The sequence below is a fragment of the Lissotriton helveticus genome, chromosome 3_2 (genome assembly GCF_964261635.1).
Source record: "Lissotriton helveticus chromosome 3_2, aLisHel1.1, whole genome shotgun sequence".
Classification (NCBI taxonomy): Eukaryota; Metazoa; Chordata; class Amphibia; order Caudata; family Salamandridae; genus Lissotriton; species Lissotriton helveticus.
In genome coordinates this window covers 271,108,737-271,124,056 of record NC_136062.1, presented here as the reverse complement: position 1 = coordinate 271,124,056, position 15,320 = coordinate 271,108,737, and the positions used below count along the sequence as shown (strand labels likewise).

General features: G+C 49.9%; 1 protein-coding gene across 6 annotated transcripts in view; it reads left to right on the top strand.

Moving 5' to 3' along the window:
* The window catches only part of HERC1 (HECT and RLD domain containing E3 ubiquitin protein ligase family member 1), a 2,088,313-nt gene that overhangs the window by 1,956,458 nt on the left and 116,535 nt on the right, over positions 1-15,320 (top strand). For all 6 annotated transcript variants that reach the window (XM_078685198.1, XM_078685199.1, XM_078685195.1 and 3 more), the window contains exons 72-73: positions 6,511-6,680; positions 6,807-6,972. In XM_078685198.1, the coding sequence (XP_078541324.1) occupies positions 6,511-6,680; positions 6,807-6,972 (336 nt within the window). The remainder of the gene's footprint in view (positions 1-6,510; positions 6,681-6,806; positions 6,973-15,320) is intronic.

Here is a 15,320-nt window from a genome sequence, read left to right as displayed (position 1 = left end):
CGCCTCTATTAAATGTGCCTTGGATGTGGCAGATACAGCTGCCAGGTCTATTAACACAAGTGTTATGATCAGGAGACATGTGTGCCTACGCATTTCTGGTTTTAAAAACGAAGTTCAGTCCACTCTGTTAAACCAGCCAGTTAATCCTGACTACTTGTTTGGTCCAGAGGTAGATACAATACTGGACAAAATGAAAAAAGACACTGAGATGGCTAAGTCAATAGGAGCCCTACAGTCACAACAACATAGAGGCTCCTTTCGTCGCTCAGGCTACAGAGGGGCTGCAAGAGGCAACTCATCACAGCAGACCACAAACTACAAGGGAAACACACAAACCACCTATAACAAAAACAATAGAGGTGGATACCGCGGAAATAACAACAAGGGCAGAGGACGAGGGAACACCACCAGATCCTCTACCAATACAAAACAGTGACTCCTTAGCGCTACCCCCAGACCATATAACACCGGTCGGGGGACGATTACAACAATTCCTACCGGTCTGGCAAAACATCACTACAGACAAGTGGGTAAGGCAAATTATCCAAGATGGCTATTGCCTAGAGCTAACCTCCACACCACCCAACATACCTCCAAAAAACCGTCCTATGTCTGTAGAACACCTCAACTTATTGCAGCAAGAAGTCATCAGCATGCTGCAAAAAGGGGCCATAGAACTAGTACCATTAGAACATCGAGGTACAGGGGTATATTCACTATACTTCCTCATCCCCAAAAAGGACGGATCTCTCAGAACAATATTGGACCTCAGGCCCCTAAATCAATACATCTTATCCAAGCATTTTCACATGCTCACCCTACAACAAGTGTTACCACTGTTGCAGCAAGGAGACTTTCTCGCAACCTTGGACCTCAAAGACGCATATTTCCATATCCCGATACATCCTGCTCACAGGAAGTATCTCAGGTTCACGCTACTAAATCAACATTACCAATTCAAGGTACTTCCATTTGGTGTAACAACAGCTCCAAGAGTGTTCACAAAATGCCTAGCTACAGTGGCTGTACATCTGAGAAGACAACATATCCACGTCTATCCCTACCTGGACGACTGGCTAATACAAGTAAAGTCAGCCCAGCAGTGTGCCAGCCACATGTCAAAAACAATTCCCCTACTGCACTGCCTAGGCTTCACGCTAAACTACCAAAAATCTCACCTTCAGCCAGCCCATGTACAGCAGTACCTGGGAGCAACAATTGATACTCTAACAGCAAAAGCATACCCAAACGCTGCAAGAATAAACAGTATGCAGCTACTAATCCAGAAGTTCAAGTCCCACCACTCGCTCTCTGCCAGAGTGTTTATGCAACTCATAGGCATGATGGCCTCGTGTATCTTCATAGTCCCTCACGCAAGGCTACACATGCGCCCGCTACAAGAGTGCTTAGCACGGCAGTGGAACCAGGCTCAAGGACAATTGAAAGACCTAGTGTTGGTAACCAGTCGTGCATACAACTCTCTGCATTGGTGGAATCCACACAACCTTTGCAAGGGACAACTGTTCCAGGAGCCTGTACCACAAATAGTGTTGACAGCGGACGCATCGCTCATAGGATAAGGAGCCCATGTTCTTCAGTACACAGTGCAGGGCCTATGGACAGCACAAAAAAAGAAAATGCACATCAACCTGCTGGAAATGATGGCATTTTTTCTGGCAATGAAAGCGTTCAAAGTACATTTATGCAACAAAGCTGTGTAGATCCGGTCGGACAACATAACAGCAATGTACTACATACAAAAACAGGGAGGAACACACTCTCCACAGCTATCACATCTAGCACAAAGCATGTGGAAGTGGGCCATCCAGAGAAACATTTTTCTCATGGCGGAACACCTCCCAGGAAAAGACAACCAAGTAGCAGATCTGCTCAGCAGACACAGCCAACAGCTGCACGAGTGGGAGATTCATCCCACGGTGCTCCAACCATGCTTCCAACAGTGGGGACAACCAGAGATAGACCTGTCCGCCACAAAAGAAAACGCAAAATGCCGGTACTTTGCCGCCAGGTTCCCACATCCGCAATCGCAGGGCAATGCGATATGGATGAACTGGTCAGGCAGATTTGCGTACGCTTTTCCCCCAGCACCGTTATTACCGCTAGTGGCACGCAAACTACGACAGCATTCACTGACACTAATCCTGGTTGCTCCAACATGGGCGAGGCAACCATGGTACACAACGTTCCTAGAACTTTCCGTGGTACCTCATCAAAGACTGCCACTCTACTCACTCAGAGCCATGAAGACATACAGCACCCAGATCCACAACAGCTGAACCTTGCAATCTGGCTCCTGAAGTCTTAGAGTTTGGGTACCTAAACTTACCTCCTGACTGTATGAACATTATCAAGGAGGCAAGAAAACCTACAACCAGAGCTCGTTACGCTGCAAAGTGGAAGCGCTTTGTCATTACTGCAATAACAATGACATAAACCCACTAGATGCTTCAACGCAAAATATCATTTGCTATCTTTTGCACCTACATCGTTGCAATTTAGCTTATTCATCTATAAGAATACACTTAGCTGCCATTGCAGCTTATCTTCAGAACAGGCAGCATCTTTCGCTATTCAGGGTACCTGCAATTAAGGCATTCATGGAGGGACTCAAAAGAATCATCCCCCCAAAACACCCTCCTTCACCTGTCTGGAACCTTAACATCGTTTTAACCAGACTAATGGGACCACCATTTGAACCACTGCATTCATGCGAATTACAATTTTTAACTTAGAAGGTGGCGTTTCTGGTGGCAATCACTTCACTTAGAAGAGTTAGCGAGCTACAAGCCCTAACTATTCAAGAGCCATTCATCCAAATACATGCCAATAGGGTACTTCTTAGAACAAACCCTAAGTTCATGCCCAAGGTGGTATCCCAGTTTCATATCAATCAAACAATAGAACTGCCAGTGTTCTTTCCAAATCCACAGTCAGTACCTGAAAGGGCTCTACACACATTAGATGTCAAGAGAGCACTTCTATACTACATTGATAGAACTAAGGATTTTCGAAAGACTAAACAGTTGTTTGTTGCCTTCTCACCACAACACAAAGGCAACCCCATTTCAAAATCTGGGTTAGCCAGATGGCTAGTTAAGTGCATCCAAATATGTTATCTAAAAGCAAAACGCACTTTAACAGTTCCCCCACGAGCACATTCTACACGCAAACTTGGGGCATCCATGGCTTTCCTAGGGAATATTCCTCTAGAGGAAATATGTAGAGCAGCCACATGGTCTACCATACATACATTCACAAGACACTACTGTGTAGATGTACATTCCAAACAGCAAGCAGCTGTAGGACAAGCTGTTCTAAAAACTCTTTTTCAGACTGCTGCAGCTGGCACAGGTAGCCACCGCTAAGGGAGAGACTGCTATACATTCTATGCACAGATATGAATTCAGCAGCCCACATGCCTCGAACGGAATATGCTACTTACCAGTATGCATCTGTTATTGGCATGTAGGGCTGCTGACATTCATATCGCCCACCCTGCTCCCCGGTGCCTGTCGCAGCTGTAGCATTAATTATTACTTCTTACTTTCTTGCATGGACATCTTTTACTGTACCATACTCCATCTCTGCCACAATGGCGAAAAACAATCTGAGGATCGAGAGGATGCTCATGCGCACTGTAGTCCGAGGGAGGAGCCACCTATCTCGTGATACTTCGAAGACTCTTCCAGGACAACAACGTGCAATCATCCGGACCCAACACTAGGCACATCTATGCACATATATGAATGTCAGTAGCCCTGCATGCCAAGAACAGATGCATACTGGTAAGTAGCATATTCCTTACACTTTTCCGCCTCTTCCTCTCATCCCAAAGGTCATAACCAAAATCACACGCTCCAGGATGAGGATGATTCTAATAGCACCAGACTGGCCATGGCAGTGGTGGTACCCTGCAGCTCTCTGAGTGTCCACACAGGAGACTTCCGTGCAGACTGGACCTTCTGTCTAAAATGAATGGGAGGATCCATCATCCCAACCTTCCTTTGTTGAACTTCACAGCATGGCCCCTGAGGTCCTCCAGTACGGCCACCTAAACCTTCCTCATGATTGTATGAACATTTTGAAGGAGTCCAAAAGACCTTCCACAAGACATTCCTTTTAAATGGAAAAGGTTTTATTTGTGGTGTATACGTAACGGTTTCCAGCCTACCAGGGGGCAAGAGGAAGTCATTTTACCCTATCTCCTGCATTTAGCCAAGTCAGGTCTAAAGTTTACTTCCATTAAAGTACACCTGGCTGCCATCACGGCTTACAGAAAGTCTCCAAATCAACCTTCTTTCAGCTCCAGGTGGTTAAGGATTTCCTTCAGGGTCTAAAGAAAGTTTGTCCTCCTTCACCTCCTTGGGAGTTGAACCTGGTTCTTTCTAAGCTTAAGGGTCCCCTTTTTGAGGCTATTCACTAACCTTACATGGTAGTGGCCTTTTTGGTGGCGATTACTTCAGCTCGTAGAGTAAGCGAGATTCAGGCGTACATGGTTTTTCACCACCACAGAGGGGTTATAAGGACACACCCCTCCTTCCTTCCGAAGGTGGTGTCAGATTTTCATGTCAATCAAACTATCTTACTACCTTCTTTCTTTTTTTCCCAATCCATCTACGCCAGTGTAAAGGTCTCTCCATTCCCTAGACCTTAAAAGAGTTCTGAAGTTCTACTTAGATTGGTCTAAGACCATTAGAAAGTCTGATCAGTTATTTCTAAACTATGGTTTCCATCAGAGCAGGTTTCCCAGCCTCCAAGCGTTCCATTTCCAGATGGATAGTTTCTTGCATCAAGTTGGCTTATCAATTGGCAAATAAACCCCTTCTGGCTTCTCCCAAAGCGCATTCCACTAGGGGAAAAGCAGCTACAGTGGCTTTTCTACACAATGTACCGATGGTTGAGATCTGCAAGGCAGCCACTTGGAAATCGGTACATACTTTCACGAGACACTATTGTCTCAACTCTGATTCCAGAGCAGATACTCAAGTAGGCCAAGCCTCCTTGAGGAATTTATTTCAATGCTAAAGTCTTTGAATTGATTATCTGATGCTACTGTCATTTACGGTATTCATTTCCCCGCAGGAAGAGGAGATGGGCTTGCTACTCGATTCAAGTGTTTATGACTATTGACGAGGATCCCCTGGAAGAGAAGAATAAGTTACTTACCTATAATCTATGAAGTTAGGGGTCATGGCTGTCCTAAAGGCACAGTGCCAATGTTTGAGTTTCTACATTTGCTTTCAGTTTCTATGCTATTGAAGTTCCAATGCAGCCTATGGGCTAACAATGCCTGCCTTTTTCTTTGCAGGACTACTTTTCTGCTGTTCATTAAAAGCAGTTTAAGTGTCTTTTGGTCTACCTGATTTTTTTTTGTGTGTGTATGCGCAAAGACAAGGTCTCACAGCATTGCTTAGCATATTATGTGTTTGTTTTTGTTTTTTCCTGCGAGGCTGCATTGATTGTTTTAAAAATTATATGCAAATATATATAGAGCCGAATATATAGGTTTTTGTATATAATTTGTATATATTCCGGGGTCACCGCACATGGGCAGAAATATTCAAGTGCTTATGACTTTGATGAGGATACCCCTGGAAGAGAACTAGGATTACAGGTAAGTAACATCCATATCGCAAAATAATTGAACTTCATGTTCAAAATCCTGTTCAAAGCTTGTTGAGCAAAACATTCGAAGTGGAGTCTGATTGCGTTCATTTGCCACTTGTTTCTTTAATGGGCCTTGTGAAGGCAATCTCCAGTGACTTGCTCATATGTAAATACACTCACGCCTTATTTTTCAGTCATTTTCAGTGACATTGTAGGTGATTTAGTATTGTGATAAATCAATACACCAGGGATCTACCACATGTGTTATTCTGTCAAATTAGTGTAGACCTTCCCTGGTGGTGTTAAATCATCCTTCATATGATCCCTTCCCATAATAGCGCTGAGTGATGGTAGTCAAGCTACAACCTGTGTCTGTAAAGCTGCTGCATGCCATGCTTACGTCGCGCTGGTAGAATGGTCTTTGGAAAAGATCCCTTTTGCGGAAAACGACCTTTACAACGCGGTCAAAACACTGCAATACATTTACTTCGCTGGTTTTAAAACACAAGTCATTACAACGACTTGCACTGGCTGGCGCTCTTGACTAAGGAATAGTGTAATTTACTATTCCACCACCTTCCCTACTGTACGTAGACTGGAGTTGGAATAGTAAATCACACTATTCCGAAGTCCAGCGCCCTCCAGCGCAAGTCGTTGTAATGACTTGCGTTGTAAAAACAGCGATGTAATGTGCCGTGATCTAAATGATCGCGTTGTATCATCATACATCCCCCTTTTGCATAGAGGCTGAGATGCTTCACTTGGTACATAGAGGCAATGTGATTACTGTCAGGCTAGATCTTCTATATAATATTTCATAAGAGCACAATTGTATTACAATATTATTAATTAAAAACATTTCTTCCTATCTTCTGCTTGCAGAACAGCACTTCTCATTACAATGCAGGGACGTGGGGGATTGTGCAAGGACAGCTGAGGCCTTTATTGGCACCAAGAGTCTACACACTCCCAATGGTGCGCTCCATCGGAAAGACCATGGTTCAAGGGAAGAACTATGGCCCTCAGATAACTGTGAAAAGAATATCCACAAGGTTGGTATTTTAAGTGTTTGTTTCGAGGGTACACACATTGTACAATGTCTACTTAGAAAGTGACATGTTTTGATTGGAAGAAAAAAGGAGCACAACTTCTTATGTCTGTTTATTTTCTTTTTGAAGAGGCCGGAAATGTAAGCCTATTTTTGTACAAATAGCAAGGCAAGTTGTGAAGCTAAATGCATCAGACCTTCGATTGCCTTCACGTGCCTGGAAAGTGAAATTAGTTGGAGAAGGAGCAGATGATGCCGGGGGAGTGTTTGATGACACCATCACAGAGATGTGCCAGGTATTCATGAGGAGAGAGCTAAAATTCTCACATTGTACTTTACCACTAAATGAACATTGATTTGATTCCTTGTTTCTGAGTTCTCTGTTTCTCTTTTGACATGTGAACACATTTTGTTGCAAGGCGGGGGAGTTTGGATTGAGTATACTTATTATCTCAGAAAGTGCTAACCTTGTGCTAGTCTCAGTGGTCTTTCATGTCCAAGTCAAATATCAGTCCACAAAACCCAGTAGATAATGTTTAGATAACATCATGGAATACGCAACCTTCTCGGTTAAGCCAGCTTCACATGGTCCCGTTAAGCATAGAGGCAACCAAAGTCAGTCCAAGAGTTAATCAAAGAATCCCAGGGGTCTCCATCTCAGAGGACATTTCCGTTCCTTATTTTCAGTAGCCATCAAAGCAAGCAAGGGAAGCATGACTGAACCTGTCCTTCTGAACAGTGGGAGTGGCTGCAAATCTCTGTATCGCCATTACATTGCATAACACATTCCATAGTTTCAGATAGCATGCTTTTGGTGCCTGTGAAATCATCTGTCTCTACAAGTATGTAATCTATAAAAAAATAAAAGTGCATCTTCTGTAACGTATAATGAGATGCAAAACTTGAAATGTGCCATTGGTATATAATTTCAGTGACCTAAGATGTATATAGTGAATTAAATTAAATAGGGGATGGGATTATTCTGTAGCAATTTCTCTCATGCTGCGAGAATATAGATATTTGATAGACTCCTAGCCGCAGATTTCTTAACGTAGAATTATCCCCAGCCGTAAGACTGGATCCGGATATTTTTCTTTGCCACAGCATCTCTGCGCGCCGGGGGGTGGTACCACGTGGCCGCCCTAACGTCGCCCGTAGGTGTGACGTCAGCAAGGTCACATAAGCGCCACCCCGGCCCGCCAACGTCAGTTCTTTCTCTTTTCCACGTTCAACGCGGATCCAGATCGTGTCCTGGCCTGTTTTCAGGCCTCCTTTTCACGCTTTGCTTTTAGGAACAATGTGCGAATGCCTTCGGGCTTCAAGACGTGTACAGATTGTGCATGCCAGATGTCAGTGGCGGACCCTGTGGTGTTTAGGCGAGCACCATGACTCTACGGACTGCGTAGCTTGTCAGCACCTCGGACTGCGAAGTTTGTCAGCACCTCAAGCCGAAGTCCTGGCGAGAGCACCGAATGAAATTGCTGTCGGCCCGCTTGTCCAGGTCGGTGTCGTTCCAGCGTCCGTCACCTACCTCGGAAGCCAGGAACCGCTGATTCTGTCTGCGGTATCGTCCTGCGCCATGGCTCCAAGGGCGTCGCTCGCCAGCTGGTAGGTCCTTCAGCTTCTCTCCGAGGCCTTGTCCTCGTTCAGTGGAGAGCGCGGGTTTGCCTCGGGACGTGCGTCCCTGCCATTCGCCACCCTTCCTGCCCTTTCCCGGCATCGGAGTGACTAGGGCCCAAATGAAAGCCTCCACTGCAGCTCTGCAGGCTTTTTTGGCTCCTCTTCCTCCTCCTGAGACGCCTGCGGAACCCTTGCCTAGCACACGGCTTGCCGCGGAGTCGCTGGCGGCTTCATCCCCGACGCCTTCATCCCCGGCGCCTTCATCCCCGGCGCGACGGGTCGGCTTCAGGATGTAGGAGAGTGGTGTCGTTGGGGCGCGGTCCTGCCGGGCTCCCCTCTTCGACCCACGGCGTCCCTGCCTCGCCGCAAATCCTTTCGGGGCTCCTTGTGGCGTCGCAGGGGGTCGCCGGGACTTAGGGCTTGTCCCCGAGTTCCCCTCGGCCCTCTGAGTGGGCGGCTGCTTCGCCAGGGGCCGAGCCGGCACTGTTTCAGCACCAAAAGCTTTCCTCACAGGCCCTGGCGGTGCCGCGGGTGGAGGCCGGGGCCTGGGGTGCTTTCCCCGAGTCCCTCTCGGCCCTCTACACGGGCGGCTGCGCCATGTGAGGTCGAGCTGGCGCCTTTTTGGCGCCGTTCCTTAGCCGAACCGGCTCCGACCCTGCCCCATTCTCCTAGGAAGCACGTGGTGGTGGTGGTCAACTCGGCGCCGCCAATGTCCACTCCAGCGCCGATCGACATCGAGCCGGCATCGGGTCCTTGATCCGTCTCCGGAGGTTCCTTCCTCTCCAGAAGGTTGTCATCTGCTGGTCTCTTCCTCTCCGGAGACAGGACGCCTCATCGTTGCTTTTCCACCGGCGTCTTCCAGGGAGGGCTCCTCGCCGTCCCCGCAGCCTCAATCCTCCTCAACCGCTTCTTTGCCTTCCCCGGGGGTCCCTCAGGTTCTCCACTCGTCCGTGGATCCCCCCACTATTCAGGGTCTGGCCGCTTCCCCCTCTAGCTGGACTTTGGGACGGATGGCTCAGTTTGCAGCCGTTGCCTACGGAGGAGTGGCTATCTCCCCCGCGGCGCCCTACGGAGGCCAGTGTTGCGTTTGATCGGGCTATTTCCATGGCCGCTGGCATTGTGCAAATGGGTGACCCCGTCACCCCGTCACCCTATTCCCTACGGATAATCTCTTGGAAGTTCTCTACCAGGGCTCTAGTGAATGGGAGCTGTTCCCTCCTTTCGAAGCGTCGCTCCGCAACTCTCTTTTGGGGGCTTGGGGCGTCCTGCCATGGGTGATCCAGTGCCTCAGCCGCTTCTACATTGCCACCGTCCTGCTCCGCCAGACCCAATCTGCCTTTCCTTCCACCCTTCTACTCAGGGCTCTCTTCTGCGGACTACTAGCCGCAGATTCCTTCACGTAGAATTATCCCCAGGCGGGAGACTGGACCCGTAATCTTTTCTGTCACAGCATCCCTGTGTGCCGGAGGGACGGTACCACGTGACTCCGCATGACGTCCTCCGCGTCCGTGACTGCAGCGAGGACACAAAAGTCCCACCCCAGCGCGCCGATGTCAGTTTTTTCCATTTCCGCGTACAACGCGAATCCCGTTGATCTCTGGCCTGATTCAGTCCTTCTATCCCTTTCTTTTTTCACATTTAGAACAGTGTGCGAATGCCTTTGGGCTTCACGAGGTGTTCCTCTTGTGCACATCCCATGTCGGCGACGGACATGGTTCACTCAGTTTGCGTGTGGTGTCTGGGTGGGCACCAGGACTTCGAGAGCTGCGACGCAGGCCGACACCTCCAGCCTAAGTCGCAGTGGGGGTGCCGGATGAAGTTGCTGTCAGCACGTTTATCCAGGCCGGTGTCCTCTCAGCGTCCGTCCCCTGCCTCGGAAGTAAGGAATCGCCGGTTTCGTCTGCGATATCGTCTTTCGCCACGGCCCCAAGGGCGTGGCTCACCGGCTGGTATGTCCTTCAGCTTATCTCCGAGGCCTTGTCCTCCTTTCGCGGTGGGTGCCTGCTCCCTCCGGGACATGCGACCCCGCCTGGCGCCTCCCTATCTGCCGTTTCCCTGCACGGAGGCGACTAGGGCCCAAATGCCAGCTCATGCTGCGGCTCTGCAGGCTTCTTTGGCCCTTTCTCCTGAGACGTCTGGTAATCCCTTGCCTCGTGCGGGGAGTACCGCGGAGTTGCCAGTGGCCCCGGCGCCGATGATCTCAGCTCAAGTCGTAGGAGAATGGCGCCGTTGGGGTGGGGTCCTTCGGGGCTCCCCTCTTCGGCGCCTAGCATCCCTGTCTCGCCGCAAATCCCTAAGGGGCTCCCTGTTGTGTCACGGGTGATCGCCGGGACCCCGGGCTTGCCCCCGGGTCCCCCTGGGCCCTCTGAGCAGGCAGCTGCCTCACCAGAGGTCGAGCTGGCACGGGCGTGGCGCCAGGAGCCTCCCTCCCTGGCTCCGGTGGAGTCACGGGTAGAGGCGGGGCTTTCCCGAGTCCCCCTCTATCCTCGGCGTGGGCAGCTGTTCCGTCTGGGGCGGTGCTAACACCGCAAGTGGCTCCTCTGGCGCCACATGACGCCGCTGACAACCTCCACAGAGTCGTGCCGGCACCAGGTTCTGGATTCGTCTCTTGCAGTCCCTTCATCTCCGGAGGACTGTCATCTGTCGATGTGTTCCTCCCTGGAGGACGAGTGCCGTGTAGTTGCCTTTTTGCCGGCATCTTCTAGAGGAGGCTCTTTGCTGTCCTCGCAGCCAGTATCCTTGAACCCTTCTTTCCTGAGCTCGCTGCTGGCTTCCCCACCAGCATTTTCTCCTGAGGCCCTTCGGGTCCCTTAATCCACGGTGGATCCTCCACTATGTCATAGCTGGCCGCCCCCTCCTGGAATCTGGGAAGGGCGGCTCAGTCTGCGATTGTCTCACATGGAGGACTTGCTTTCCCCTCCGTGGCGCCTTTCTGTGGCCAGTGTTGCCTTTGTTCGGGCTTTTTCCACAGCTGCTGGTATTTTGAGTATGGGTGAGCCTGTCACTCCATTATCTACAGACAACCTCTTGGGAGCTCCCCACCGGGGCTCTGGTGGCCGGGAGTGGTGTCTTCCTTTTGAGGCGTCGCTCCATGATTCTCTTAGGGGGGCCTGGGGGTGCCCTGCCACAGGCAATTCATTGCCTCAGGCGCTCCTGCACCGCCATCGGCCGGCTCCGCATGACCCGGTCTGTCTTTCTTTCCACCCTTCTACTCAAGGCGCTCTACTGCATACTGCCTTTCTGTGCTTGCCTGTAGTGTTGTTCCCCTCCGTCTCGGGAGGCCTGGTGGTTAGATTCATGGGGGCGTAATGTCTTCGCTTCTTCCAGCGCTGCCTTGAGAGCGCTTAAGACCTTGTGTGTGTTGACCAGGGCTACTTCTAGCTTGTGGGGTTCGGTGGAGTCCCTTCTTTCTTGTGTCTCTCATGAGGGTGCCCGTGCTGATATGCGGGCCCTTGTGTTGGATGGTAAAGCGTTGACCGCATTTATTCTCCGTGCAGCCTTGGACATCACAGATGCTACTGGCCGTGCTATGGCTACTTCTGTGGCTTTCCGTCGCCATGCTTGGCTACACGAGGCTGTTTTTCCTGAATCTCTTAGGGAGCGTCTGGTCGACCTCCCCTTTGACGGGACCCTGCTGTTTTGATACTCTGGCGGAATCAGCTATACAGCATCTTCTGGTGGGCTTTTTCCTCCTCAGTGGGTGATTTGTTGGTCCTTCGGGTTTTAGTGGGAGCTGTTATCCCACTTCTCCTGGAACCTGGTGTGGGGGCAAACATTACACTTTCTGTGAGAGATTCTGTGCACTCCAGGCCCTGAGCTGGCCTACCTCTTTAGTTGGGGTACGGCCCCCGTTGGCAAGAATGTTCTTTTTGGCTGCTTACTGCCGCAGGGTTTCTAATTTGTTCTCTGATGCTGGATTTCTACCCTTAGAGTGGTGCCAATACTTCCTGGGCTGTGTCCTACCCTACGTGGGATATTGGTGGCTATTGGATAGCCTGTCTTATGCCGGGAAGGGTGGTCTTCCCCTTGCGGGTTCCTTTCCTTTCTTGGTATTGCTGTATGCCACCGGTGCGTTTCTTGGATGGCTGCGGCGTTAGGTGGTGTTCTGCCTCTGGTTTGTTCTTGGTCTGGTCCTCTGTCTGGCGGCGTACTGCCTCTGGTTTGCTCTTGGCCTGGTCCTTTGTCTGGCTGCTTTCTGCCTCTGGTTTGCTGTTGACAAGGCCCTCTGTCTGGTGTCCAGAAGGGTTATTTACTGTGTTGGCGACTTCGTTCGTCCTACTTGTTCTCTTCTTGTCTCCTGGGCGGTTACTGGTTAAGTACCCGGCGGCATCCGCCGGTTCTTCTGGTCAGGCCAAGGGCCATGGAGTGAAGCCTGAGGCCCCTGCTTCTGGCTGTCGGGAGCTTATGAGACTGTTTCCTTTTTTACGCGCCTTATTATCGAGGCGCTGTTCGGTGTGGCTGTTGACATCCAGTTGGACGAGTCTGACTGCCCTCTTCACCTGGTGTGTTCCCGGTGGGGGGTTGGGGGGGAGGGGGAGAGGGAGGGGGGCTCTTGCCTTCATACGGCTCTTTTCCTTTGAGTCTCTGGGTTGCTCTTCCTCCTTGGCCTCCTTTTTAGGTCTCGCCTGTCAATGTGCATGCGCATTGAGCGGAGCGAGACTATAGGGGCTTAAACAAGGTTTAACTAGCTGGCGATTTACTGGCGATTTGATGCAGTGCATGTGCGCTTTTAGCTCAATGCGCAAGCGCAATGAGTTAAAATGCGCGTGCACAGCCTCAAATCGCCAGTCTTCGCCATCTGTTCCCCAGCTTGGTGCCGCCAGCACCTCCCCTCTCTCTTCCCGCACACAGCCAGGCTCGCATTTCTCCTCCCCCTCCCCAGCCGCCAGCACCTCCCCTACACAGCCAGGCTTGCATTTCTCCTCCCCCTCCCCAGCCGCCAGCACCTCCCCTCTCTCTCCCCGCACACAGCCAGGCTCGCATTTCTCCTCCCCCCCGCCCCCCCAGCACCTCCCCTCTCTCTCCCGGCGGAATACATGGTTCCTTTCGGACACTTAGACCTTGCCAGCTTCCTTAAAGAAGTGAAAGCCTCCTGCCAGCACTTTTTCTTGTTAATCTCTTGGGCTTTCCTTCTTTCCTACATATTTGCCTTCTCGACGAATTCAGCCACCCACTGATGTATTTCATTCAATTTAAATCTCCTCCCCCTCCCCAGCTGCCAGCACCTCCCCTCTCTCTCCCGGCGGAATACATGGTTCCTTTCGGACACTTTTGTTTGTTAATTAATTAGAGCTCTACAGCCAGGCTCGCATTTCTCCTCCCCCTCCCCAGCCGCCAGCACCTCCCCTCTCTCTCCCGGCGAAATACATTGTTCCTTTCGTTTGTTAATTAATTAGAGCTCTTTGTCTAACTCTTACACGTAGGCTTACTGGGCTGGGCTGTGGATGGCTCCGATGCGGGATTCCAGAAAAAAGCATTAGCGGTGCATTAACAGGCAATGATATCACTTCCTGAGTTTCCGCTCCTGTTTGTGTTTAAATTGTACAAAATGTGTTTATTTATATACTTTTGGACACTGTGCGGATTTTATAGTAACAACACAGCGCCCGCTTCAGGGACGTTGAGCTTTATATTATTGTCTTTCCTCACGGGTGCTGAGGGGGAGGGGCATGGCTGCTTTGTGTACATTCCTCCTGCTACTGCAAAATGAAATGCAGCTCCACCACCGCAGAGCAGCTGCTCTTAGTTGGCACTGAATTATCCTGCACATCTCGCTTGTTGCTCACAGTTCACTTTAAGGAGTACAATAAGCTTCACTTCCTCATAGTTCAGCATACCGGCATGTTGAGGGTCCGTGAGTGGAGCAGGATACAGCGGTAAGTGCACCCAGTAAGACTGCAACCTTGCCAAGGCTCAGTCATCAGGTTTTAAACTGATACATATTAGGTTTTGTTATCGCAGTCCCTCAAAATATTTTGTCACGCATTTCAGAGCGCCAGTACTTGCTTGAATTACTGTGCTGGTAATGCGCTTGAGGTCAGAGTTATGATCAGCCCTTTACATGTCACAAACTCTCGTGGCTGCCAGCTTTTGACCCAGCTTTACTTCAATAATCATGGGAGTCCTGGCAGCTTCTTTTCCCCTCCCCTCCTCCTTTCGCTTTTCCTGTTGGTCCCGACAACTTCTCTACTCCACTCGAACCCCTCCACCTCTCCACCTCCCCCCTATGACGGAAGTCACAGCAGATTCTCTGCATTCTTTCTTTATTACACACGTAAAGTGCACAGCTTACACCATTGAAAATCCTCCTAATAATTTAAAAAAATTAAAAGCCATTATTATTTGTAATATCAATACATCTAAGTCACGTAAATACAAAACATGTTGCATTACAAATGCTATAGGTGTCACATTTGCGAAAGTGATAACTATTGGCATTGTAAATGACAAAGCTATTAATTTTGCTATTTTAAAAAACAACACATAAATAAAAAAAATGTCATTTATAAGACCAATAGCTCAAACTTTCCTAATGCGAGACCTATTGCATTTCCAATGCCTGTTGAGTTGTCTGTACACGGGGCTCCTGTGGATGTCCTTGGTACATTAACTGCTGTTCTTTTTTTCTATTGCCTGCCCCTGGGGGAGCTTTTTCTGGAGGATGCCTATGCCTTTGTTTTGCCTGTACCGGGGGCTTCCGCTGGAGGTCCCTGGTACATCGGCTGTTGGCCTCTTTTTGTATTGCCTGTACCTAGGGCTTCTGATGGAGGTCCCGGGTACAACGGCTGCTAGTCTCCTCTTGTCTTGCCTGTGCCTGGGGCTTCCGGTGGAGGTCCATGGTGCATTGGCTGATGCCCTTTCTTCCGTATTGCCTTCCTTCTCCTGCTTGGTGAAGGCGGGGTTGCCGCTTGTAGTGGGGACACACTCCCTGTGAAGTTGTGTTCTGCCCGGCGCTGCGGTCCTAGTCTGCTTGGGGGGGGGGGGGTAGGGGACTGGGTTTTTTTCCCCTGTCCTTGTGGCTCAT